At 36.4% G+C, this 25,166-nt stretch overlaps 1 protein-coding gene across 4 annotated transcripts in view; it reads left to right on the top strand.

Moving 5' to 3' along the window:
- Positions 1–25,166, top strand: part of DMD (dystrophin) — a 2,197,254-nt gene that overhangs the window by 1,562,913 nt on the left and 609,175 nt on the right. For all 4 annotated transcript variants that reach the window (XM_032883124.1, XM_032883125.1, XM_032883122.1 and 1 more), the window contains exon 51: positions 6,246–6,478. In XM_032883124.1, coding sequence (XP_032739015.1) covers positions 6,246–6,478 — 233 coding nt within the window. The remainder of the gene's footprint in view (positions 1–6,245; positions 6,479–25,166) is intronic.

Here is a 25,166-nt window from a genome sequence, read left to right as displayed (position 1 = left end):
AGAGCCAAGAAGTGAGGTTCTTCCTCCTCCATGCACTAGAGATTTTCTTTTTCAGTCCAAGCATGATTCCTAACTTTGTTAGCACGTACTCTCTAACTCTTACATATTTCATTAAGCCACACGCCATTCTTTCAGATATTCAAAAAAATAAAAGCTTTCCCCAGTGTTGTTTACCTGGAGAACAGTTACTTTAGCTACTGGTGACCTGCAGGTAGCTAAACAGTCTCTCCTGTTTATGTGATTATATGAATCAGTAAGGCAGTCTGACCACCTATATGGAATGGAACTTTTAGGTATTTTTGCTAGTGTGAGTCCAGTAATTTATCATTTAGTCAGTCCACTGAGTTTTCACTTAGAAAAGTAAAGAAAACAAAAACATTACCCATATTCACACAACAAAGCAAGGAATAGAATATGGGCTTCTTGCTTTTTTATCAACTCAAGGAGACCTGTGAATTACAGAAAAACCACATGTGAACGCTTCAAAGGAAGTATGCCAAGCACATTGTGTGTGTGTGTGTTTTAAAAGATTTAGTAGCTCCTTTAAAGCTCTAAGTACAGCTGTTAGTCTGACTAATCATGTACCCCTGAAACCAATTAAATTTGTAGACTGGAGAAATATGCTTCAAACGCTTTTGGAAAAATGAGAGTTGCCTCCTAAAGCCAACACCTTTTAATTAACAAAATACTCAGAGAAAAGCTGTGGTTTGCAATAGTTTGTTACACCTACTGTTATTCATGCTACTATTCCGGCATGCCAAACTCAATTCCTTCCACCTATTTTGGGCTTGACTTTCTCTGCTTAACTATAGAAAGAAAACACAGTTTTTAGTAGAGATTTTTAATTTCCTAACAAATGCATGGGAAACACATTATGCTACAGTCATCAGTAGTCAGACAGTACAGGCTCTGTGTGTTGTGTATACATCTATCTATACAGATAAATACATGTATACACAATGTGTATCTCTCTCTCTGCCTTAATGATACACATTATAATACACATGGTTCTAGCATGAACTGGTAACTGGTTAAGCAGGAAAAACAGCAAAATCTGTTGCTGGAAAGATAGTTAATCATGTGACATCATAAGAACTCTTATCTGTTATGACCCCATCCTGGAAGAGATATTTCCCCCAACATACTTGAATTGAATAACCTTGGCCTCCATAGGGGTTTGGGAGGCTGAGAACTGAAGTGGTCATTCTCAGGGCAAACTCCTTGTAACCCTGGACAGTGACTTGAGGCAAGGGGTGGACATCCAGGTAAGCATATCAGACTGTGGGGCATTAAACGGGGCACAGAGGAATGGGTACCTACTGGCTGGAGGGGAAGCCATTTTTCATTCTCTTTAGGGAGAATTTGGAAACTAATCCCACAAGTTCAGGTGAAAGATTCTGTGTAGTCATTTATGTATCCTAACTTCTTACCTGATTGGTATTATGAGTTGAGAGAATTCTCAACAAATTATCCTTCCATCTTTTAAATTATGGGGTTATCGGAAAACTCTGGGAGAACTAAATATCCCTTGCTTAAAGTCAAGATTCTGTTGCTCAGTCTGGGAAAAGCCACTGGAACTGCCCCCTTACAGATCTGACTAGCCAACACTTTACCTAATGAAGTGATTTTCTTCTGTTTCTAGTAGCATGACAGTGGAAAAGAAGGAAACTTGTTTTTTTTTTTCTTTTTACATAAAAGTAAAGGCATCTGAAAATGCAGTACAAGTCAATATGGCAAACATAATAAAATGAGATATTCTCAGGACCTCAAAAATTTCCCCTTTGAAACATCTTGCTTAATAAAAAAAAATAAGAAAAATATATGCATGGATCTAGGGAGAAGTCTTCTTTCTTTTTAGGAAAATGAAATATTTTAAATAACATTCTAGGTAGAATTGGTCCTAATAAAATATGAACTAGATGGAAATTAACCTTTCTACTTTATGTTATAGCATTTATTTCTCTACTCTTGGAGACCCAAAGTTTCTGAGTTTAGAATCCTTCTCTTAGTTACTATCAATTACTACCTTCTAGCCAGTAGACAACAAACAAAAACCCAATAATGATATAAGATTTTCTTCTTAGTGATGATTAGATTTAAGTAGTAAAACATTAAATACTTGTAGTGTTTAGTACCCCCCAAAGAATAGTTTAATTCTATACCTCGTGAAGACTTTTTGGTTATAGACTTATCTTGGTTCTTTATAAATCACAGAAATGTAGAGTTTGGATTTGATAAGGAAATGGAATATTTGGAGAACAAGAAGAGAGTTTGTATAGGAGGCACAAAAGTAGGAAATGCCCAGTGCTATTTGGAGAATATGGAATGGAAACTGAGGTGTTGGGGTGGGGGGATGGGAAGAATGGAAGGAGAGGAGGCTGGAGTCAATTCTAGTTCAAAGAGATCAGAGCCCAGAATGGCATGCTAATTTATAAAGTCAGTAGCCAGTAAATATTGTTTGAGCAGCAAAAGGAGAAGGAGAAGAAAATTCACACAGTATATCTACTGGCAGAAGGATGCTAGGAGAAAACTTACATATATGAATTCATAAAATACTTAGAACGATTTCATGAGATTGGTACTGTTTTCTCTATTATGTAGGTGAATACTCTGAGGCTCACAGAAGTTTAATTTATCAAGCAGGATATAATCCCTTACTTCAAAAATCCTGTAATCTCATTCAAGGTTGTTTATCTAGGAAATGTTAATGCCAGCTGTCTGTGAGAGAAGTACTGTTATAAATGCCCTTTTACAGAGGAGTAAATTGAGAGTCAGAGTGCTTAAGTAACCTGCCTAGTGTTACCCAGCTAAGTAATGGTGGAATGAGGATTGAAATCCAACAGTCTGACCCTAGATAGTCTGTTTTACACTCTGTTTCTTGATCCAGTGTTCTTTCCTGCTTTTTACCTCGCCCCTTGATAGAAGAGTAGGGAACCAAAAAATTGATCGATTCTATTTTCTCTCTTAATATTTGAACTTCCGTCGTCTGCCCCAATCAGTGGCTCTCCCTCCATTAATTTCTTGTTCTGAAAATAGTTAAAATGACTTAAACAATGAGAGCCTAGGAATATTCTGTGTTCTAGTCTTCGAGATATCATCCTTTGAGGTTGTTGTCCTTTAGGGCTCCCCGTGGGTAGAAGGCCTCTAAGTGTACTTGAAATCTTACTGTGCATGGATTTGGTTTTTTAGATTCATACATTTATTCAGAGGACATCAGTTGAGCACCTACTGTATTCCAGTACCTGTGCAAGGTGTAGGAGGTAGAGCAGTGAGAAGAAGGTACCTGGTACTCTCCTCCCTTTCCCACTGCTTTAGTGGTGTTTTCAGATGCTGAGTTCTGGAGGAGAGGAGACCAGCAATGAAGGGCCTGACTGGTTCATAAATTAAATCACCTGCCCATGACTGGGTGCATCCATGGCTACCTACCTGACCTTTGAATCTCTCTGTAAATCTGTTTCAGCCAACATTGTACTTGGTGCTACTTCTTTCTTTTTTTTTTTTAAGATTTTATTTATTTATTTAACAGACAGAGATCACAAGTAGGCAGAGAGGCAGGCAGAGAGAGAGGAGGAAGCAGGCTCCCTGCTGAGCAGAGAGCCCGATGCAGGGCTTGATCCCAGTACCCTGAGATCATGACCTGAGTGGAAGGCAGAGGCTTTAACCCACTGAGCCACCCACGTTCCCCGCTACTTCTTTCTTTTTCCTCATTGGAGAACTTTGTGCTATTATTATTCCAATGTCATTTGTCTGTACTTTTTAGTCATTTTGAATCATTCTCTGTTGTTCAGTCTCTGGCTCCAGCCTTTCTTTTCAATAGACTTTTTTCAAAACAGTTGAAATCTGATAATTCTCTGTATTCTCATCTTTCACTGTATTGAAATTTAAGATGACATGACCATTTCCACTTCACTAGGCATGTCTTTGTTGGTCAGAAGTAAATCTAGAGAAAAAAATCTTTCTACTCTTCTTCTGAGGGTCAAATTTTCAGGAAGAAGGAGAAGGAGAAGGAGAAGGAGAAAAGAAAACGTTGTCTGACACTTCCCAGAACTTTGAAATCATCCCAAAGTACTATATGTTACCTCAGTATCTGTTGTGTGTCTATTTTAAGAACAATTTGTCCATATTTTCTAGTCAGCCAGGCATTCAGCAGCTAGCTTTCCCAGTGATGTTTTAATTTAGCTCTTTTTTAAATCCTCACCCATGCATCCTCTTCAAGGATTCGGCTCCCCTCTTGGAATCCCTTTTAAGATTTTTCAATCCTGTTGGCCCGCATGCTTCCTAGTAGGAGTGTTGGATCACAAAATGCTATTTCTGCTGCAGATTATATGTCATTCTTTCTAGAAAGAGCTTCACAGTAGTGAGAGAGACTCAAGAAACTGTTTCTTCTTTTTCTTTTCAGTATCTTTGTTTTCCAGTCATTACATCTTCCCATTACTTTTTACTCTAACACTCTACCTTTTTCCTTTCTTTCTGCGTTGTTCAAGATTATTTCTCCCAGCTGTAGGAAACCCTTGTCCCTGAGAAGCTTGAGAGAGAGGAGGCATCCTTCCATTTCCCTCGTCATCTTCTCTCACAAAAAGAGAGCATTTAAAATGTAGAAAGTAATACAACCATGAAAAGTGATTTACGGCCACCTCAGAATGGAGTTCACACATGGCATGTTTCTCATGTTCTTAGAACATTTCCTTCATTGTCCAGAGCTCTCAGGTCTCCCATTAAGATGTTGTCCTTTGCAGCTTTCTCTCAAAGCTTCCCTTCTAAACTATGTAGTCCATTATTTCTTTGTTATTGGTCTCCTCAATGTTATAGGCTTCAGAGACTCTAGACTTTAAACCAGATGAGGTGTTCTGTTCCCCTCATCACTCACCTTCTATTACCCAGCTGTTTGTTGGTATTTAATAACAATTCACACTAGCAAGCTCAGCCCCCTTTAGTAAATAAAGGGCCACACACAGACCTTTGATTTTTCCCAACTATTTCTCCTATTTCTACCCCTTATCTGCAACTTCTTGTTATATTCATTCATCACTGTTTTTCTTTTTCATCGAGTGCTTATAAAAATAGTGATACCTAACATCATTACCAACCAGTGTAAGAAACTGTGCTAATATTGTTGTTATTTTCTGGCACTGTTCTGTGTACATTTCATATATTAATCATGGAATCCACACAACTGCCCCTCTAACATTCACTCTTTTATTGTCCCTTCTTTACTGAGGAGAAAACCTGAAGCTTAGAGAGGTTAAGTAATATAACAAAGGTCACAGAGCTCCTGGGACAGAGAGTAGGATTCTCGCCTAAGTGTTTTGGATCTTAACAATTGCCATGTGCCATCTTATACTATAGTGTTCCACAGTATTAGTATCTATTTTTTTAAAAAAAGATTTTATTTATTTATTTATTTGACAGATCACAAGTAGGCAGAGAGGCAGGCAGAGAGAGAGGAGGAAGCAGGCTCCCTGCTGAGCAGAGAGCCCCATGCAATGTGGGGCTCCATCCCAGGACCCCGAGATCATGACCTGAGCCGAAGGCAGAGGCTTTAACCCACTGAGCCACCCAGGCGCCCCTATTTAATATTTCTTAATAACCTGGAAATAGTGTTTCATATCCAAGTAGAAAATCTTTTATAGGTTTATATAGCTTGGGTTTTCTCTATTGCCAGTCACTTTATGACCAGTCTAAAAGAAAAAGAAAAAAATATGAGAAACTATTGCCAATATAAAATACAGAGCAAAGACAAAAACATTTCATTGGCTTTGATTTCCCTAGGATCCAACTCCAAGGTAATTTATTTCCTGGTCAAGGAAATAAAATCTATTTAAACTTGACTTTTGCTTTTTTTATCTTGAATGAGAATAAATAAGTAAAACTTTCCCACCTGGTAAAGTTTGAATACTTTTTTCTTTACCAGTTCCACAGTCTATGTAAGTGTTATTTGAGAAGGAACATTTAAATTAAATTAACTGTGCAGCCATTAGAATAAGCAAAATTATTTTGAAAGATTGTTAAATGTATACTAATGACAAGTGTGAGTCCTTGAATTGTCCTATCATGTAGTACTGTGTAAAATATTCATGTTGCTGGAGAAAAATTTATAACATAATAAATAATACTTTGGCTCAAATTGTTGTACTTTAATTAAGCTTGTTCTGTTGTTACTGAAATTGGCTTCTTTGCTTGTGTTTCTAATTTTTCTTTTTTTTTCTTTTTTTCCTTTTTTGCAAAAAAAAAAAAAAAAAAATTAGCTCCTAGTCAGACTGTTACTCTGGTGACACAACCCGCAGTTACCAAGGAAACTGCCATCTCCAAACTAGAAATGCCATCTTCCTTGCTGTTGGAGGTACCTGCTCTGGCAGATTTCAACCGAGCTTGGACAGAACTTACCGACTGGCTGTCTCTGCTTGATCGAGTTATAAAATCACAGAGGGTGATGGTGGGTGATCTTGAAGACATCAACGAGATGATCATCAAGCAGAAGGTATGGGGGAAAAGATAAAACCTGGTTGAGATTTTTCATTAAAGTCAAGATCATTCACATGTCAGTTCACTCTTTCTAGACATATACCCACCAGTTTTTAGGCAGCTTTGTCTGTCAGCAACATACTATCTCTACTCTGTATTGCCTAAATATGATCAAGAAAAAAAATCATACAATTATCTAAAACCCATAAATTAAAACAGAATGATACAAGGAAAAAACCATAAACCTTGCAATTTTAGTTGGCTTAATTAAATCACTAAACAACCAGTATTTAAAAAATCTATTTAATATCAAATAAGTAGTTCAACTGAGCTGTTTACATTTAAACTGTTTGTTTTGGCAGCCTGCAGCCACAATGTATTACAGAATGAAATATAATAATCTGGGAATTGGTTATTCACTCTTCTGAGTTGTCTGTGCCAATTTTCCTCCTACAATGATGAATATCATTGAAAGTTAGCTATAAATTTTTAGAAAAGAAAAGTACCAAACATAATACATTTTTAAATACCTTAAATCTTAATATTGGTATTTATGCAATGCTACAGTCAAATAAACATGTTTTTAATATAAAGATTGCATTCATCAGCCTCTTGGAATCCATTCCGCAAAACCATGATATCAGTTAGAAACAGGAATACATTGGTATAAATCTGGTTGACCTAGCTAAAATGAATACACTGTGTTTCTTTTATATTTCTGGATGAATAAGAAAAATAGTTCTTTGAAATATTTATGTGCTATAGTTATTTCACTGGTAAATGATTTTCAAATCTTTTCTAGAGGTAATAAATTGCATTGAAGGGATTTAGTTGTTACAGAAATACTTTTTAAAAAAGCGGGGAGTAAGGCAGACAGATTCCTTTGTAAAATGAACTTTAGCAATTCAGTAGGAATAAAAATAAGTGGTTAGTAAGCAATCTGCATTTAAAGCACCTTGATTTGAGGCTCAGGAGATATGAATTAAGTGTTCTTTGTCATTTGTAAATGACAGGATTGTGGTCAACTCATTCTCTGGATCTTGGTTTCCTTTTCTGGGCACAGGATACACGGGTTCACATTCATATTCATCACATAGTGATGGACATGCCTGAATATAAAGATATGTAACTTTTATATAAATATGTATAATTTGTTTCACTGCTCCTTTAGAACAAGTATTAGTAGGTACTTCCTTCAGCACAAGCCATTGAGATGCCATACTCCTAGTAAGTAGCAGAGAAAAGATTAAAATCCAAATCTGTTTGGTTTCTAAGCCTAAGTATTCTTACTACATATATGGTTGCCAGTATTAATGTAAATGTAGCTACCATTTGGTGATATATATGTTTTTATATATACAGTCTGTGCCAGACACAGTGCTAAGCATTTACAGTTTCACTGCGCTGATACATGCAGAAATAAGAGATTATGTTCTTACACAGTTTCATATCAAGTTATACTAATACTTCCAAGACTAGTACTAGCCAGAGAAAACAATATGCTGCAATGCTTAAAGCAAGGGCTTTGGAGTTAGATGGCCTGGGTTCAAAGCTTGGCTCATTTCCTACAGTTGGAGACCCTTGGTATGTTATTCAATCTCCCTGAACCACAATGTGAATGATGATACCATCTTTGCCTTGTAGGTTGTTAAGAGGATTACATTAGGTAGTATACGAAAAATGCTTTCCCATTTGCTTTGCTTACTGAAAAGTACTTAACTAATATTAGTAATTAATATTAGATTTTAAATCTGCTTCCTCACACCATTTGTAGCATGTAAATTCTTTGTCATATAATAATATTGCATGAAAATAAGAGTTTGTTTCCACATCTACACCCCATTCTGCTACTGGCATTATGACCTCTTGTAAAAGCCACTGGGTATTAGAGGGGGAGAGGAAATGTACACTCTTTTGTGATCCTAACTTTAGGATCTACTTTTAGAATCTACCTGCTCAGTAGCGTTCAGAAAAATAAGGTTGTCTTTTTCCAAAATGACCACTAATTTGATGCCTCTTCAAAATGATAGTCTTAAAGACAGATACAAAATTAATTCAGAGGAGAAGTTCAAGTGCCATGCCTAGGTTCACAGGGTCACAGAAAGCCAGGATTTTTCAAATGCTATATATATATATATATATATATATATATATATATGTCATTGTATATATTGTATGCTTCCCACCCTGTGTTGCTTACTGAAAACAAGTAAGATAATTAATAAGTCTATTTCATATATATATAAATATTTCACATATATGTGATATATATATTTCATATATGTAGATAAGTCTATTCATATATATAAATATGTGTGTATCATAGATACACATATAATTTTTTAATTTTTAATTTTATATATTTTAAATGTTATATAATGAGATAGAGTTATGTATATTTGTATACAGAGATATACATATAAGTATTATATATATAAAATTTCCCTTTTCTTGCTGAATAATGGAGTGCTTTTCCTGCTTTTTCCCCCTCATATTAAAAAATGAGCTATAAAGACATTGTAAGTTCTTGACTTTTAGAGCTTTCTATCACTAAATGGTCAGTAAAATGACCATAAATAAACATTAAACAAGTGTGAGGGGGACAAAAAAAAGAGATTAGTTTGGGGATGTATTTATTACAATATCAGGGAATAAACATTTTTCTCTATGTGAACTTATAAACAAAACAATCCTAACTTTAATAGTTGAAGTGTGAGAAATGAGATAATATTTCCAAAGGACTTTATAAACTGCAAAACACTATCAGTGACTATTTATATGTTCATTTAACAAATTTTTATTGAGCTACTACTAAGTGCCTGGTAACTACAGACTTGGATAAGATAGCAATTCATAGATTAAAGCAGGTGAAGGAAAAAAGAGCAATAACAACACTAATAGAAATAAATTACAGGATAATACCTAGCACATGTTTAACACTAATTATATGCTAGTCACTTTTAAGTACTTCACATGCATTACTTAATGCTCACTACACTGTGAGATTGATACTGAAGCACAGTGATGTTAAATAATCTGCCCAAGTTCAAGTAATAAAGAGACAACAGTGGAATGTGAACTCATACAGTCTGATTCCAGGGTCCCCACTGCAGGTTTCTCCCTCCCTGGACATGTTTAAGGGATGCTCTGGGGCCTTACTTCAGGAAGAGGCACCTGACTAAGCCAGGGAAGAAAATGGAGGTCAGGAAAAATTTCTTGAAGAAGCTAAAACTTAAGCCACGTATTAAAGAACAAGTTGGAAATAATCAGGTAGATAAAACAGAAAGGTGATTCTGGCAGAAGAAACAAACTCTACTTTTTGCTGAGGTGGAAAACAATGTAGTGTGTTACATAAATTGTGATTTCATATGGCTGAAATTAAGGGGGTGAGGAAGAAATTGATGAAGTTGGATAGAGAGGGATGGGGCTATGAAATGGAGATCTTTCCTTGCTAGAACAAGGAGTTTTGATAATGGCCTGCAGGCAGTGGCAATGCTTGAAGTATTTTAAACAAAAAGGTAAAATCATCAGATGTAGTTTGTTGACTATCAATAGGGTTTTCTGGATGTAAGCAACAGAACACATCCTCTGATTAAATCAGAAGGTGAATGCACTGGAACTGGCATGAAGGCAGTGGGAAAGGTTTAGAAAAAGAAAAGTTGCCCGAGCACATCCGGGCATCTGGTTCATAATACCTACTCCAGGCTGTCTTTGCGATCCTCTTTTTTCTGCATACTGTTTAACTGTTCAGAATACAAAGTCCTGGAAGAGGGAGTCCAGTTGACCTTGCTTGGGTCACACACCCATCTCTTAGCTAGAAGAGAGCAGAGAACTTTGCTTTAAAACCATCTCCTTCCAAAACCCCTCACAGTGAGGGAGGGGTTGTTCCCCTCCAAAGAAATTGGGGATCTGTTGAAAATAGAAAGTGGAAAAGATGCTGAGCAGCCAATAAGCAATAAATATCCCTGAACTCAGGCAAGAATATGTAGAACAGGATGGAGGATGGCACAAGTAAAGGGGATTTGTAGTAAGTGAGGATGGGATCTAAGCAGTATGTTTATCTATTTCGCCTTTGCTGCAGGGACACCTTGAAATAAAGACCATTTATTCCTCAGGATCTTAAATTTAAGTTTGACCCTTGTACATACTGGTTCTCAATAAATTCTGATTGCTTGATGGATAATGTGAATGAAATGTGAAACAATAGCTTTATTTTTAATAGAGATTGAAATTTGGGATTTTAATTGTAGCTACGAAGCATCATAAGTTAGGTAAGAAGTTGTAATAACATTTTTTAGACGTAGAGTGATTGAATTATTCTTCCCAGTAAGGGAAGAAGGATCAGATATTTGAATAAGTGAGCTCTTTATAATTCTAGACCTGGAATTCAAAATCATATATTTGATATTAAGCTTCTGTTTTCCTTTCACTTAAGTTGTTTATGTTCTTAGTTTGGAAAACTAGGCTGCCACTATTTTGAAATAGAAGTAATGTTTACTAAAAAAAGTCATTTTTACTAAGTGAATTATATTAATCAAAAAAATAGAAATTAAAATGACAACTATAAATTGTTTAAAGTTTATAAAATATAGCCATTTAAAAAATTAAGCAACTTGAGTGCTTAACTTTAGGGAGTAAAAAAATATACCATTATATTGTAGAGGAATTGGGATGCAAATTATGCAAATTAAACCTTTAAAAGTAAAACATACATGAAGCTCCAAGTTGATTTCTTAACATTGTGAATTAATAGCAGAGTGTAATTTGTAATTCATAGTTTCATATCAAAAAAGTCTGGTTTTTAAAAATGCTCTTTTTATTTCATCATATGTTTAAGTAAAATTGAAACAAAATTGTTTTGACAATTATTCAGTTTTCTTTTACTGACATAATCTATCAAATGAAGGGAAAATATGTCTATAGTTTTTCACTGAAAATATGACCATTTGGGAAAGGAAGGAGGGAAAGACGAAGAGGGGAAGAGAGGAGGGAAAGAGGGAAGGAAGGAGAGAAAATTAGGAAGAAAGAGAGAGGGAGGACAGGAGAAATGGAAAAAGGGTTGGGGGGTTGGAGGGAGTGAGAGGTTGGGGAGATAAGAAAGGTAGATGGCAAATTTGAGGAGAGCTTTGGGGCAGTGGGGAATTGTGTTGCTATCAATAGGTAAGATTTAGATAGCCATATGATATCATTATTTTTTTATACTGCTGATATCTGATTGCCTATGCTAAATAAATTATAGTCTTTTTTCAAGTCATTTTGGCCAGGTGTTCAGGGTAATTCACGACTAAATCTAAACCACGGGCCCTGCATTGAGTAAAGAATTGAATTGGTGAAGGAGTTTTATCCTGTAATAAGACCTCTCCAGGTTGGAGTTGAGAAAATTTGGCCAATCTGAACAAGATGATAATAGCATTATTCAAGATTCATTTTTAACTACACATTACACCTCTACCTGGGAGATTTCATTATCCAAAAATTGAATAAGCAGTTTCAGTACATACAGTCTATATTTATATGGAAAATAATTAGTTGGATGTGTTTGATTTTTTATTGTTAAGGTCAAAGCCTTTAATAAAAGTTTCATGATTATTTTTTGAACTCTGGCTGTATCTACACAAAGAGCAATTGAATGGGTTCAGAATTATTCTGATTATAACTTTCAATGAGAATTTCAGGCATAATCTTATGACAAAAAAAAAAAACTTGTCTAGCACAGACCTAGAAGGATTGGTGAAACAGTGTTGGGGAAAAAAGGCATTGTTTAAACTAAAAACAAAACAAAAGAGAACATTTCTTGGTGTTATTCTGCTGTCATGAGCATAGCAGCAAAATAGATATTGCAAATAGTTTCCCTTATTCAACAAATGAGAAAAGCTACAGATAATACAGTTAATTGGTATAGGGTGATTTAGTGAATGTAATTGCCCTAATGTAAATCATTACATTTATGAATGTTTCTTACTTCTTTTTCTTTTTCTATGATGCCCTATCTCTTAAGCATCTCCTCATTTCTCCACCAAAATTAAAACAAGTTATGCACAGTTTATTTCCATGGGTATCCAACAGACCTCACAAGTTGTAGGACAGTCATCTTAGGGTGAGGAGATTGATTATTCTGTTTTTTTTTTTCTTTTAACAACCATCCAGCCCTTGATATCTCATCTTCGTACTTCTGTACAACCTTGCATAAGAAACACACTCCAGAGGGTGTTGTCTTTCCACATATAGAAGGTGTGTGTTATATTCTATGATGAATAATGTTATAATATGTTTGGCTGAGGATATTTGCAAATTTGGTACTGCAATTATCTTCTGACAAATGTATATGTCTCCTGTAGAAAGTTCATAACTGTGAATCACTGCTCCACATACATACAATTTTCTCTCCCTACCTAATGAGAGCCAAATTCACTTTCATCTTCATGGAAGGATCTAAGGATAAGTCACTGTCCACAATTTGATTTAGATTATACTCTGGTCATGATAAAATAAACTCCTCTAAAGATGAAGGTTATAGAGTTGCAAACACAAAAAAATCCTATTCTTGAAGTGTCATAACCTTTTTATGGAAAGTGATACCATACACTTTTTGGCTTAAAGATAAACATAAGTTTTACTAAACTACATATTTCAAGGTCTATGAATGGAAATGCATATCTTAAATACATTTCCATTCAGTTCACTGTAAAATTTTCTGTCAAAACCTTATCAAGTAAAACTGAACCATGATATTTACATGAATTCTGATAAAAGCCAGTATACTGTGTTTTCACTAAAATACCAGTGGGATTCTGATAAGGAAATTTATGTTTGTCATTGTTTTTAAATAGTGAATTCTACTTCAAAATTTCCTTGCTTGATTATAAATAAATCCTTTACATGAAATGGCTTTTATTATTTTCATAAAAATACCTAAAATATGTGATCTTCTCTGTCTTATTAGAAAGCAATATAACTAATATAACTAAATCAATGTCTTTTCATCTTTTTTGAAAACTATATAATGCTATTATACTCTGAATGTTATTATCTGCTCTGGGAGCTTTTCATTTCACCATAATTTTGGGTCCTTGAAGTCTATAATTACAGTTGCAGTGTGCAATACTGTAAGTTCCTCCTACTGTTGCACTTAATGTTAGGGTAATGGTAGGTAATGTTAATGCTAGGTGCATGATTCTTTGTTCATTCATTCCTCAGTTCAACAAATTGTCTTTGAAAATCCATGTTGCAAGGCATGCTAAAGACAGGCAAGGGACTATTAGGAAATGATGTTGGAAAGAGTGGAGTAGGAGTTCGGATTTGAATTTGATTTCCCATGTGTGTTAGTGAATAATTGAGATTAAGATAAAACAATATTCACACATAACTACTAGTGTATATATGTATATATACATAATATATATATATATATATATATATATATATATCTCACATATGAGATAAATATTTTTAGGAGTTTGCAATGAAAATAAATACTACGAATATATTTTATCTCTCAAATGCCTGCTCTGAGACCTGAGTTACAATGTCATTCAGATTCATTAGAGATATAATAACTAACTTTAAAGGACTTTTGGTGTAAGACTAAGTTTTCATTCATCTGTTATTTGTTGAGCACTTGCTGGTGAAGGATATCAGTGTTATCTGTTCCTGGGGATTAAAAAGAATAGGCAGAGAGAAGAGGATGGTGGTGAAGTAGGAGGACCTTAGGCTTGCCTCATCCCATGAACACCACTAGATAACTATCGAATCATCCTAAATACCCCCAGAAACCAACCTGAAGACTGACAAAACAAACTCCACAACTAAAGCGAGAAGAGTCCACATAGAGGAAGGTAGGAAGTGCAGAGAGTTGGTTTAGGGGAGAAAGGGATTCAGGGGAATGCACAAGGAGAATGTTTCCCCATAGCCACTGTCTTGGAAAGTTAGAGGGGCTGGATTCCCTGAGTTCTTGCAACCAGTGGGACTTAAAGTCTAGAGTTTTAAAGGTCAGGGGGCTTGGCTGGGATAGAACCTTGAAGGCACTGTGCTACTCCGGAGAGAAGTTAGGCAAACAGCAAGGATGCATACAGCATGGAAACAAGATCCAAAGAGTGGCTGGGGCACACAGCGGGGAGATTATTCACTCTTCTTGAAGCCTGTCGCTGAGAGGCAGAATGCTTGGAGGTGCCTCTCCTGTAACAAAAGAGCTGGCCAGTGCCATTTTCTTCCTTATCCCCTCAGCATAAACAAAGACTCACTTACTGGAAGCAGCACAATGCAGACCCTGGCTACAAAATTGCTTAGGCTAAGTTCTGACCCCCTGCTCTCTGGTGGAACGGCCTTACCCAGCCACACTAGCCTCAGTCCCAGAGTTGTGGGTCCCTCCCCCAGAAGATCAACACAAACCCCTGCCCACACCACATCTCCCAGAGAGTTTTGCAAGTTCTCAGTTTTGGTGGAGGTGGTGACAGGTCTCATTTCACAAGCAGACCAGAGCACATCTAGCTAAAACTTACCACATTTAGGCTAGGGAACAAACACAGGAGCTGGGTCTTTGAAAAAAAATAATAAAATTGATAAAGCTCTAGCAGATTCATCATAAAGTAAAGAGAAAGGACCCAAATGAAATCACAAATGAGAGAGGAGAAATAACCAACACCACAGAAATACAAACAATTATAAGAGAATGTTAGGAAAAACCTGTATGTCACCAAGTGGAACAACCTGGAAGAAATGGTAAATTCCTACAAACATGTAAATTATCAAAACTGAAACAGGAAGAAATAGAAAACTTGAACAGAGTGATAACAAGCAAAGAAATTGATTCAGTAATCAGAAAGCTCCAACAAACAAAAGTCCAGGACCAGTTGGCTTCACAGGTGACTTCTACCCAATATTTAAAGGGTTAATACCTATTCTTCTCAAACTATTCCAAAAAATAGAAAAGGAAGAAAAACTTCCAAATTCATTCTATGAGGCCAAAATTACCCTGGTACCAAAAGCAAATAAAGATACTACCAAAAAAGAGAACCACAGACCAATATCTCTGATGAACTTAGATGCAAAAATCCTCAACAAAATACTAGCAAACCAAATCCAACAATACATTCAAAAATCATTCACGACAACCAAGTGGGTTTTATTCCTGGGTTGTAAGGATGGTTCAATATTCACGAATCAATCATTGTGATATATCATGTTAATTTTTTTAAAAAAAGCATAGGAACCATATGATCCTTTCAGTAGATGCAGAAAAAGCATTTGACAAAGTGCAACATCCATTCATGATAAAAACCCTCAACAAAGTAGATTTAGAGAGAACATATCAACATCATAATAGCCATCTATGAAAAACCCACAGCTAATATCATCTCCGATGGGGAAAAACTGAGAGCTTTTCCTCTACCACTCTTATTCAACATAGTACTAGAAATCCTAGCTGTAGCAATCAGGCAACACAAAGAAATAAGTCATCCAGGGATCCCTAGGTGGCTGTCAGTTAAGCGTCCAACTCTTGATTTTGGCTCAGGTCATGATCTTGGGATTCTGAGATTGAGCCCAGCATTAGGATACACACTGGGTGTGGAACCTGATTAAGATTTTCTCTCTCTCTCTCTGTCTCTTCCCCTCTTTAAAAAAAAAAAAAAAAAAAAAAAAAAACTTCCAAATCAGCAGGAAAGAAGTAAAACTTCCACTATTTACGAATGGTATATTACTTAAAGAAAACCCAAAGACTCCACCAAAATCCTGCTAAATGAATTCAGCAAAATCACAGGATACAAAACCAACATACAGAAATCTATCACATTTCAATATACCAATAATAAAGCAACAGAAAGAGAAATTAAGAAATAAATCTCATTGGGGTGCCTGGGTGGCTCAGTGGGTTAAGCCTCTGCCTTCGGCTCAGGTCATGATTTCAGGGTCCTGGGATCAAGCCCCACATCGGGCTCTCTGCTCTGCAGAGAGCCTGTTTCCTCCTCTCTCTCTCTCTGCCTGCCTCTCTGCCTACTTGTGATCTCTATCTGTCAAATAAATAAATAAAATCTTTTTTAAAAAAAGAAATCTCATTTATAATTGCACTAAAAACATAAGATACCTACAGACAAACCTAAACAAAGAGGTGAAAGACCTGTCCTCTGAAAAGTATGAAACATTGGTGAAAGAAACTAAATACAATACCAAGAAATAGACATTCCATGCTCACGGATAGGAAGAACAAATATATATTTTTTAAATATACTACCCAAAGCAGTCAACACATTTAATGCAATTCCTAACACAATACTAATAGCATTTTTCACAGAACTAGAACAAACAATCCTAAAATTTGTATGGAAACACAAAAAACCCAAATAGCCAAAGCAATCTTGAAAAGGAACAGCAAAGCTAGAGGCATTGCAATTCCAGACTCCAAGTTATATTACAAAGCTGTAGTAATCTAAACAGTATGATACTGGCACAAAAATAACACACGGATCAATAGAACCGAATAAAAAAACCTAAAAATGAACGCACAACTATATGGTCAATTATCTTCAACAAAGCAAGAAAAAGCATCCAATGGGAAAGAGGCGGTCTCTTCAACAAATGGTGCTGGGAAAACAGGCAGCAATATGCAAAAGAATGAAACTGGACCACTTTCTCCTACCATACACAAAAATAAAATGGATTAAAGACCTGAATGTGAGACCCGAAATCATAAAAATCTGGTAAGAGACCCAGGAAGTAACTTCTTTGACATGAGCCATAGCAACTTCTTTCTAGATATGTCCACTGAGGCAAGGGAAACAAAAGCAAAAATAAACTATTGGGGCTTCATCAAAATAAACAGTTTGTGCATGGAGAAGGAAACAACAAAATTAAAAAGCAACCTATGGAATGGGAGAATATATTTGCAAATGACATACCAGATAAAGGGTTAGTATATAAAACCTATAAAGAACTTATACAACTCAACACCCAAAAAAACAAATAATCCAATTAAAAAATGGGCAGAAGACATGAATAGCCATTCTCCAAAGAAGACATCCTACTGGCCAACAAACACATGAAAAGGTACTCAACAAAAATATTAATTCAAAGGGATACATCCACCCCTATGTTTATAGCAGCATTATTTACAAAAGCCAAACTATGGAAGCAGCCCAAGTGACCATTGGCCAATGAATAGATAAAGTGTATATATATTTGTATATGTATATATGTACATATGTATATGTATGCACACAATGGAATATTATTCAGTCATAGTAAAGAATGTAGTCTTGCCATTTGCAATGACGTGAATGGAGCTATAGAGTATTGTGCTAAGTGAGATAAGTCAGAGAAAGACAAATACCATATGACTTTACTCATATGTGAAATTTAAGAAACAAAGCAAAAGACCCAAGGGGAAAAAGAGAGGCAAACCAGGAAGCAGACTCTTAACTGTAGAGAACAAACTGAGGATTATCAGAGGGGAGAAGTTTAGGGGGATACATTAAATAGATGATGGGGATTAAGGAGTCCACTTGTAATGAGCTTGGGGTGATGTATGAAAGTGTTCAGTCACTGTGTTACACACCTGAAACTAATATTATACTGTATGCTAACTGGAATTTAAATAAAACCTTAAAATATAAAATTAAAAAAAGTATATGAGTTCTAATTTTAGAGTATATATTCTGTGAGGAAAGCATAAAAGGCAAAGAGAGGTAATTGCCACAAGAAAAAATGCTATGGTGGTTTTAATCATATATATTAAATTGAATGAATTAATCATTTATTTCCTTCCTCTTAGTATGTGCCTGCCTCTCTCTTAGAGAAGAAATTAAGCTAGATTTTTCTTTTCACATATATTGTTAATTTTTATCCAGTAACCTGGGGATGAAAATTTATTTCTGCATAATATGTTCTAAAGTTTTTGATTTTCCTAATCCAAGTTAACTAATCAGTAAATTTCCAAGGTGATCATAGCTGCATTGTTTTCGAAATAGAAGCAGTAGGATTTGACTAAGGTCTTGTGATATTTTATGAATTCTCTAAAAATAATACCAGGGTTTCTAGAGTGATGTGAGTTTATTCTTCATTAGATTTATAAAAATAACTGTGAACATAATTTTAGTAATTCACAAATCCTTCCAGATTCCCTTATCTTTATGTTTTGCATTCTGTGTAAACAAGTAGCATCATATTCAAGAATTATGTATTTCTTATAATTTATTCAGGGAAAGAATATCTTCTGTATGATTTATGCCAAGAATAGAAATGCTTTGATTTACCTGACATATTCTCCTTTCAAACAGAATAAACTTTAAAATGATAGACTTTACCCTCCCCGCCAAACTGATTTAATCTATGTTCAGCTCTTGGATTATTTTTAAACCTTCCAACTAGAAATAATAAAAGGTAAAGCCATGGACAAAGTTTGGGAAAATATATAGATAAATCTCTACTTAAGAAAGTGGAGAGAAGAGAATAACTTACACTTAACTCCTTCATGCTTTTCTCCCCCTAAATCTGAAAGAATGAGACCATGGTGAGAGGGAAAATAATCTGTAGCAACTCCATTGAGGCTAAGCTTTTCTGTCATGTCACATTATGTGAAAATCGTAAAAAGCTACTGCAGATAGAACCATAACTGCCCCTTGAGAAATTTGACATAAAAATCAAACCACCATTTTACTACACTTCCCAAGTTTGATTTTTTTTTCTTAACTTATATAATAGGTGTTAGGTACTATAAGAAGACAGTTACTGGGAGCAGATAATAGCAGATGGAAAGAATGTAAGCAGGCAAAAAGCTACGTATAATGAGATTTTACAGTAAAAGTGTTCTCTAAATCAAAATGAAGATGTATTTTATTTTTAGCGTTAAGAACTTTGTAGATGAGAACGGTGCAACCATTCGCAGGTGTGAGTTCGAACCAAATCCAATTATGAGGTAACAACACCAATGACTTAGGGTTCCTTCACACTCCTTCAAGTTGATTATAATGATTAGAAATGTAGAGTTGACTGGTTTGTCAGAGCATTGAAGCTTTTGAAATCTATCCCTGGCTGCTCTGTGAAATTTGTTTTGATAACTTCAATCTATATTGGTCTTTTTAATCAGTGACTCACTGCAAAATAAATTTTTTTCTTTTTTTTTCTTTTTTTTGAATTGTGCTATATTAGTCACCATACAATATATCATTAGTTTTTGCTGTAGTGTTCCATGATTCATTGTTTGCATATAACACCCAGTGCTCCATGCAATCTGTACCCTCCTTGATACCCATCACAGGGCTCACCCCTGCCCCCCAACCCCTCTCTTCTAAAACCCTCTGTTTGTTTCCTGGAGTCCATAGTTTCTCATGGTTCGTCCCCCACTCTATTTTCTCCCCCTTCCTTTTCCCCTTCCTTCTCCTAATGTCCTCCATGCTACTCCTTATGTCCCACAAATAAGTGAAACCATATGATAATTAACTTTCTCTGTTTGACTTACTTCACCTAGTATAATCTCCAGTCCCATCCACGTTGATGCAAAAGTTGGGTATTCATCCTTTCAGCTGGCTGAGTAAAATAGAGCTACACTATGACCCCACAAATGCACTGCTGGATATTACCCAAAGATACAGATGTAGTGAAAAGAAGGGCCATCAGTACCCCAGCGTTCATAGCAGCAATGGCCACAGTCGCCAAAGTGTAAAGAGCCGAGATGTCCTTCAACAGACGAATGGATAAAGAAGATGTGGTCCATATACACATCGCAGAATTATTTTGTCCATTAGTCATAAGTTTTCTTATATATCTGTTTCTGTTGACTTAAACCGCTTTTTTAAACATTTATTGTCAGGACACCTGGGTGGCTCATGGGTTAAGGCCTCTGCCTTTGACTCAGGTTGTGATCCCAGGGTTCTGGGATTGAGCCCCATATTGGGCTCTCTGCTCAGCGGGGAACCGGCTTCTCCCTCTCTCTCTGCCTACTTGTGATCTCTGCCTGTCAAAATAAATAAAAATCTTTAAAAAAATTTTAAAAATAAACATTTAGTGTCATTTGGGCTTTTACATTTTTACATGTTAACCCTTGAGAGGAATTTAAATTTTCTTAAAGGCAGGCATAGTTTTCTTTTTGCTATAGCAGCTAAAGACATACTGGTTTTTAAGAAACGATTGTTTATTTATGTAATCTTCACAGATGACTTAACATTTAAAATTTAACATTTCTGTTATGGAGGCATATGCATATTTTAACTTTTAAATGCAGCATGATTTCTGTTTGTTTTTTGTCAGTGATGAATGAAAGGCTTCTGGGAATTAAATTTACTACAACTAACCGAAAGAGTTATAATTTCCAACCATAAGAATTTTTAAAAAGTAGACAATCCTGGGGCACCTGGTGGCTCAGTGGGTTGAGCCTCTGCCTTTGGCTCAGGTCATGATCCCAGGGTTCTGATATCGAGCCCCACATCGGGCTCTCTGCTTGGCAGGGAGCCTGCTTCCCTCTCTCTCTGCCTACTTGTGATCTCTCTCTTTGTCAAATAAATAAAAATCTAAAAAAAAATTAGACAATCTTTTTTTTTTTAACCCCAATTCATACTGATAGGACTGAGTTTGGCTATATATGACAAAAATCCCCATTACAATAGTTTTTACATATAAGAGATTTGCTCACATAGCAAGACCTCCAAAATTCTTTCTTCCAGGTTAGGTCCAGCAGCCTCAAAAATGTCTTTACCCAATTCCTTCTTCAATCATCCCCAGCCATCCTTAACATGTGGTTCCATTCCTTCCTGTGCTTGCAGGATGGCTACACCACATCTAAGCTCTGTAGCTATGTTTTAAAATGGAAAAGCGGGAAATGGGGAGAGTAAATGCATGTGTCAGGTGTTAGCTTACATTTACAAGGTAAAGAAAAGCTTTTCTATCCTCCCCACATAAAAGTGGTCTGCTTCCAGGGCATTGAAGCAAAATGTGTCATATGACCACTCCTAACGTCAAGAGATGTATATTGTTCCTCAGACTTAAACACTTTAAATTAGATAAAAATGATCAGATTGTTTTCCTGTTTTAGTTTTCCCCTCGCAGAGATGGCAGGGAGGTGTGAACATGAGAGAATAATAATAATAATAGTAATGTGTAGTAGTAGACATCACTTCTGTTACTTTATAATCACACCATGCAAAGGTCCCTGAAAACAATGTAAATTTCAGAGGGACACTGAATGCTTTGTGTTTATATTCCCTCCTCTATTCTGAAGGCATAATGTCCTAATTAACCATATGTGTTGTGTATAATTCTCTAAATCTGAACTGTCTAGTATAGTAGTCACTAACTACATGTGGCTATTTATATTTGGATTAATTAAACTTGAAGCACCTCCTCTTCCATCCTCCTAGGTGTCTGAATGGGAAAGTCCTGGTGGGTCCTCACGAGTACAGATTCCCAGGAGTCTGGGTTCTCATGGGTCTGGGGTCTGAGCCATCTGGGGGCAGGTACAAGCTGTTCCAGTGGTGCCCAGGATACACTGGCCAGACTGGTGAAGGGAGTGGGAGGGGGCCTTCTTGCCAGAAGATGAGGAAGCCCAATGGGAAAATCGTGCTTTGGGGGGACATGAATATGGGTTAGAGTGAGTAAGATGTTGCTGCTGCCAAGGCATGGAGCAGCAGTTCCCAGACACAGTCAGCATGGTGGACGATGCTTTCTACCTGAAGCAGTGGCACTCCTAAAACATCTCCATCTGGAATACCACAGATTTTCATGGTCCTCCTGTCCTCTGCCTGCTAGCCTAGAAGATTCCAGCATTCGTTACAAAGGTAGAGAGAAGGCAGGCCAACTCCAGGTTTTCAGATCCACAGAGTAACACAACAGTGAGCTCCCTGGGTTTTCTTTTTACCTCATTTATCCCAGACTTAGAACTGAAGAAGCCAGAAATTCAGAAATGCCAAAGGGCACAGACAAACCAAAATTAAAAATCTATTCTTTCACCGAAGGATCAGGAAACAGGTAGCCTAGTAAGACCAACCTTTTAGACAATAACTGTTGTACTCCAGCCAAACACTCAGAACTGGAGCACCCCCGTCCCCACCATCAAGGACTTGTAAGAGCTGGAGCTTTCAACCCCACCGGGTGGTAATGGGCCTTCTAACTTCATGGTGCCAGGGGAGGCTGCATGGTGAGTTTGGACTTCTGCCTGCCTCCACCTCTCAGGAAAGAGAAAGTACCTGCCCCACCACCCCCTTAGCCCTTGCTGGGATGAAGGAGCCAGCTTAAATGGAAGGTTTAAGTAAGATCCAGTGCCTCATAGCATAGGATGGAAATGCCCAGGTTCCAATAAAAAAAAAATAAAAAACAACACTCATCATACAAGAACCAGGAAGATCTCCAGCTGAGTCCAAAAAAAGACAATCATTAGATGCCAACCCAGGGCTGACAGAGATGATAGAGTTAGCTGAGAAGGACTTTAAAGCAGCCATCCTAAGAATGCTTCAGTGAACAATCACTAACACTTAAACAAATGGTTAAAAAAAAAGTCTCAGCAGAAGCAGATTTGAAGGAGACCCAAATGGAAATTTCTGAACTGAAAAAAAAAATGCAATAACCAAAATAAAGGGCTAAGTGGGTGGACTTGACAGCCAAGTGGAGGGGAGAGAGAAGAAGTAGCTGTGAAGGTAGAACAATGAATACAAGCCAACCTGAAATACAGAGAGAAAATAGAGGAAAGTGAACAGAGCCTCCGAGGCCTATGGGACAGAAGATCCAATACTGTGCCATCACAGTTATGAAAGGAGTGGAGTAAGGTTGGGGTTGACATAGTCCTAGAAGAAATAATGGCCAAGAACTTCCCAAGTTTGACCGCAGACATAAACATGCAGATTCCAGAAGCTGAGAGAACCCCAAACAGGATAAACCAAAAAAGATCCTTGTCAAGACACATCATAATTAAACTCTGAAAACTAAGGACAAGGAAAAAATCTTGAAAGCAGCCAGAAAGGGAGAAAGTCAGAATGACAGTGGATATCAGATCAGACACCATCGTGGTCAGAAAGAAGAGGCATCTTTTTCAGGTACTGAGGCAAAAATGAAGAATACTGATACATAGTTCTTACCCATCTTTTGTCCCAGGGAGTGATTCCTGAAAGACATGCTTCTGTTGCATATGCTGCAGTGTTTACTCAGGACTTTTCACTTGCTCTTTTCTTTAAATTGCAGAGAATATTAAGTATGAAACACATACTTAATATACTTAATATGCTATTTAGTTAACCCTGGAAGGTTTTATTTTTCCACATGAATTTTAAAAGGTTTCGACATTGTAGTTTAAAAATTGACAACAATTTTTGCTTTGTAATAGTTTTTGGTATAATTATCTTGGTTTTGTTTTTTTTTTTAAGATTATATTTGTTTATTTATTTAGAGAGCACAGGAGTGGGGGGCGGTTGGGGGGCGGCAGAGAGAGAGGGAGAGGAAGAGAATCCCCAGCAAAGTTCACACTAAACAGGAGCCCGTTTTGGGGTAATCCCCCAACCCTGAGATCATGACCTGAGCTGAAACCAAGACTCAGACACTTAACCACGTGAGCCACCCAGGTGCCCTGGTTTTTTTTATTTTTAAGTAGGGTTTATTAAATGTTTGCTTATAGGCCGTCAAATTCATTTTTTTAAATGTATAGTTAGGAGTTTTGACAAATATATGCACTTCTATAACCAAAATCAAAATATAAACCATTTCTATCATTTAATAAATAATTATAAAATCAATTAATTATAATTTAAAAATCACTTCAGTTGCACTAGCTGCATTTCAAATAGCATGTGTGACTAGCGACTACCATTTTGAACAGCACATATACAGAACATTTCCATCCCTGCTCAAAGTACTGTTGGCCAGTGCTGCTGTAAATATCTGTAACACACATGTACTCTGTTTAAATTTATTTCAGTTATCAATAAAATAAAATTAAGGAAAAATACATTATCCATTTCTTTCTTTTTGCTTCTATATATTTTCTAATTGAAGAAAGAGAAAGCAGTTACTTTGACAATAACTTAATTAGCCTGCCATATTCTGGAAGAGATCCATTAGCATCAATATACATAGTGTTAGGTCATCAATTTTAATATTCTGAATTATAAAGATCCAAACACACCCACAGAGTTCAAGGTAAAACATAAGCACTTAAAAGATTACCACTGCTAACGTGATCAAACAGGAAAATGAGTAATGTGGCTCATTTAATACAAAATTTTTTTAAAAGAGCACATTTATGGTTTTTTCCCCCTTGTTTGTATTGCCCTTCTCCTCTCATCTTAAAGCTGCTTTGCATGTGCTTGGTCATACATGTTGTCTTTATTGCAGCACTGTCCCAAGGCCCAGGCCTTAGACTTTTCCTTCTTCATCACCACACGCTCCAACAAGAACAGCCCCTCATGCCTCTCATAATTTTAGTTGTCTATTTTTGCTGCAAAAAAATGGAAAATGATGAATTTTAAGATTTTCACTAGGAAATACACTATTGTTCTTAGGGGCTAGTATATCTCAAGATTTCCTCAGACATTAACTCCATCAGATGTTAACAGATGTTCCTCATGAAAAAGTCAAATAAACTGAGAAACATGCATGGACTTTGCCCATCATAGGGATCTGTAGTGTACATCACCATAGCAAAGTCACTGAAAAGTCCTGCAGGAATGTTAGCACTGTTTAGCTCAGCATTTCTGCATGGAATTTGTTTGTATGGAACATCTTGAGGAGCACAG

The sequence above is a fragment of the Lontra canadensis genome, unplaced genomic scaffold (assembly GCF_010015895.1).
Source record: "Lontra canadensis isolate GAN:19392208 unplaced genomic scaffold, GSC_riverotter_1.0 scaffold86, whole genome shotgun sequence".
Taxonomy (NCBI): domain Eukaryota; kingdom Metazoa; phylum Chordata; class Mammalia; order Carnivora; family Mustelidae; genus Lontra; species Lontra canadensis.
The sequence above is the reverse complement of the archived record's forward strand: the minus strand, read 5'-3'. Positions and strand labels throughout refer to the sequence as shown.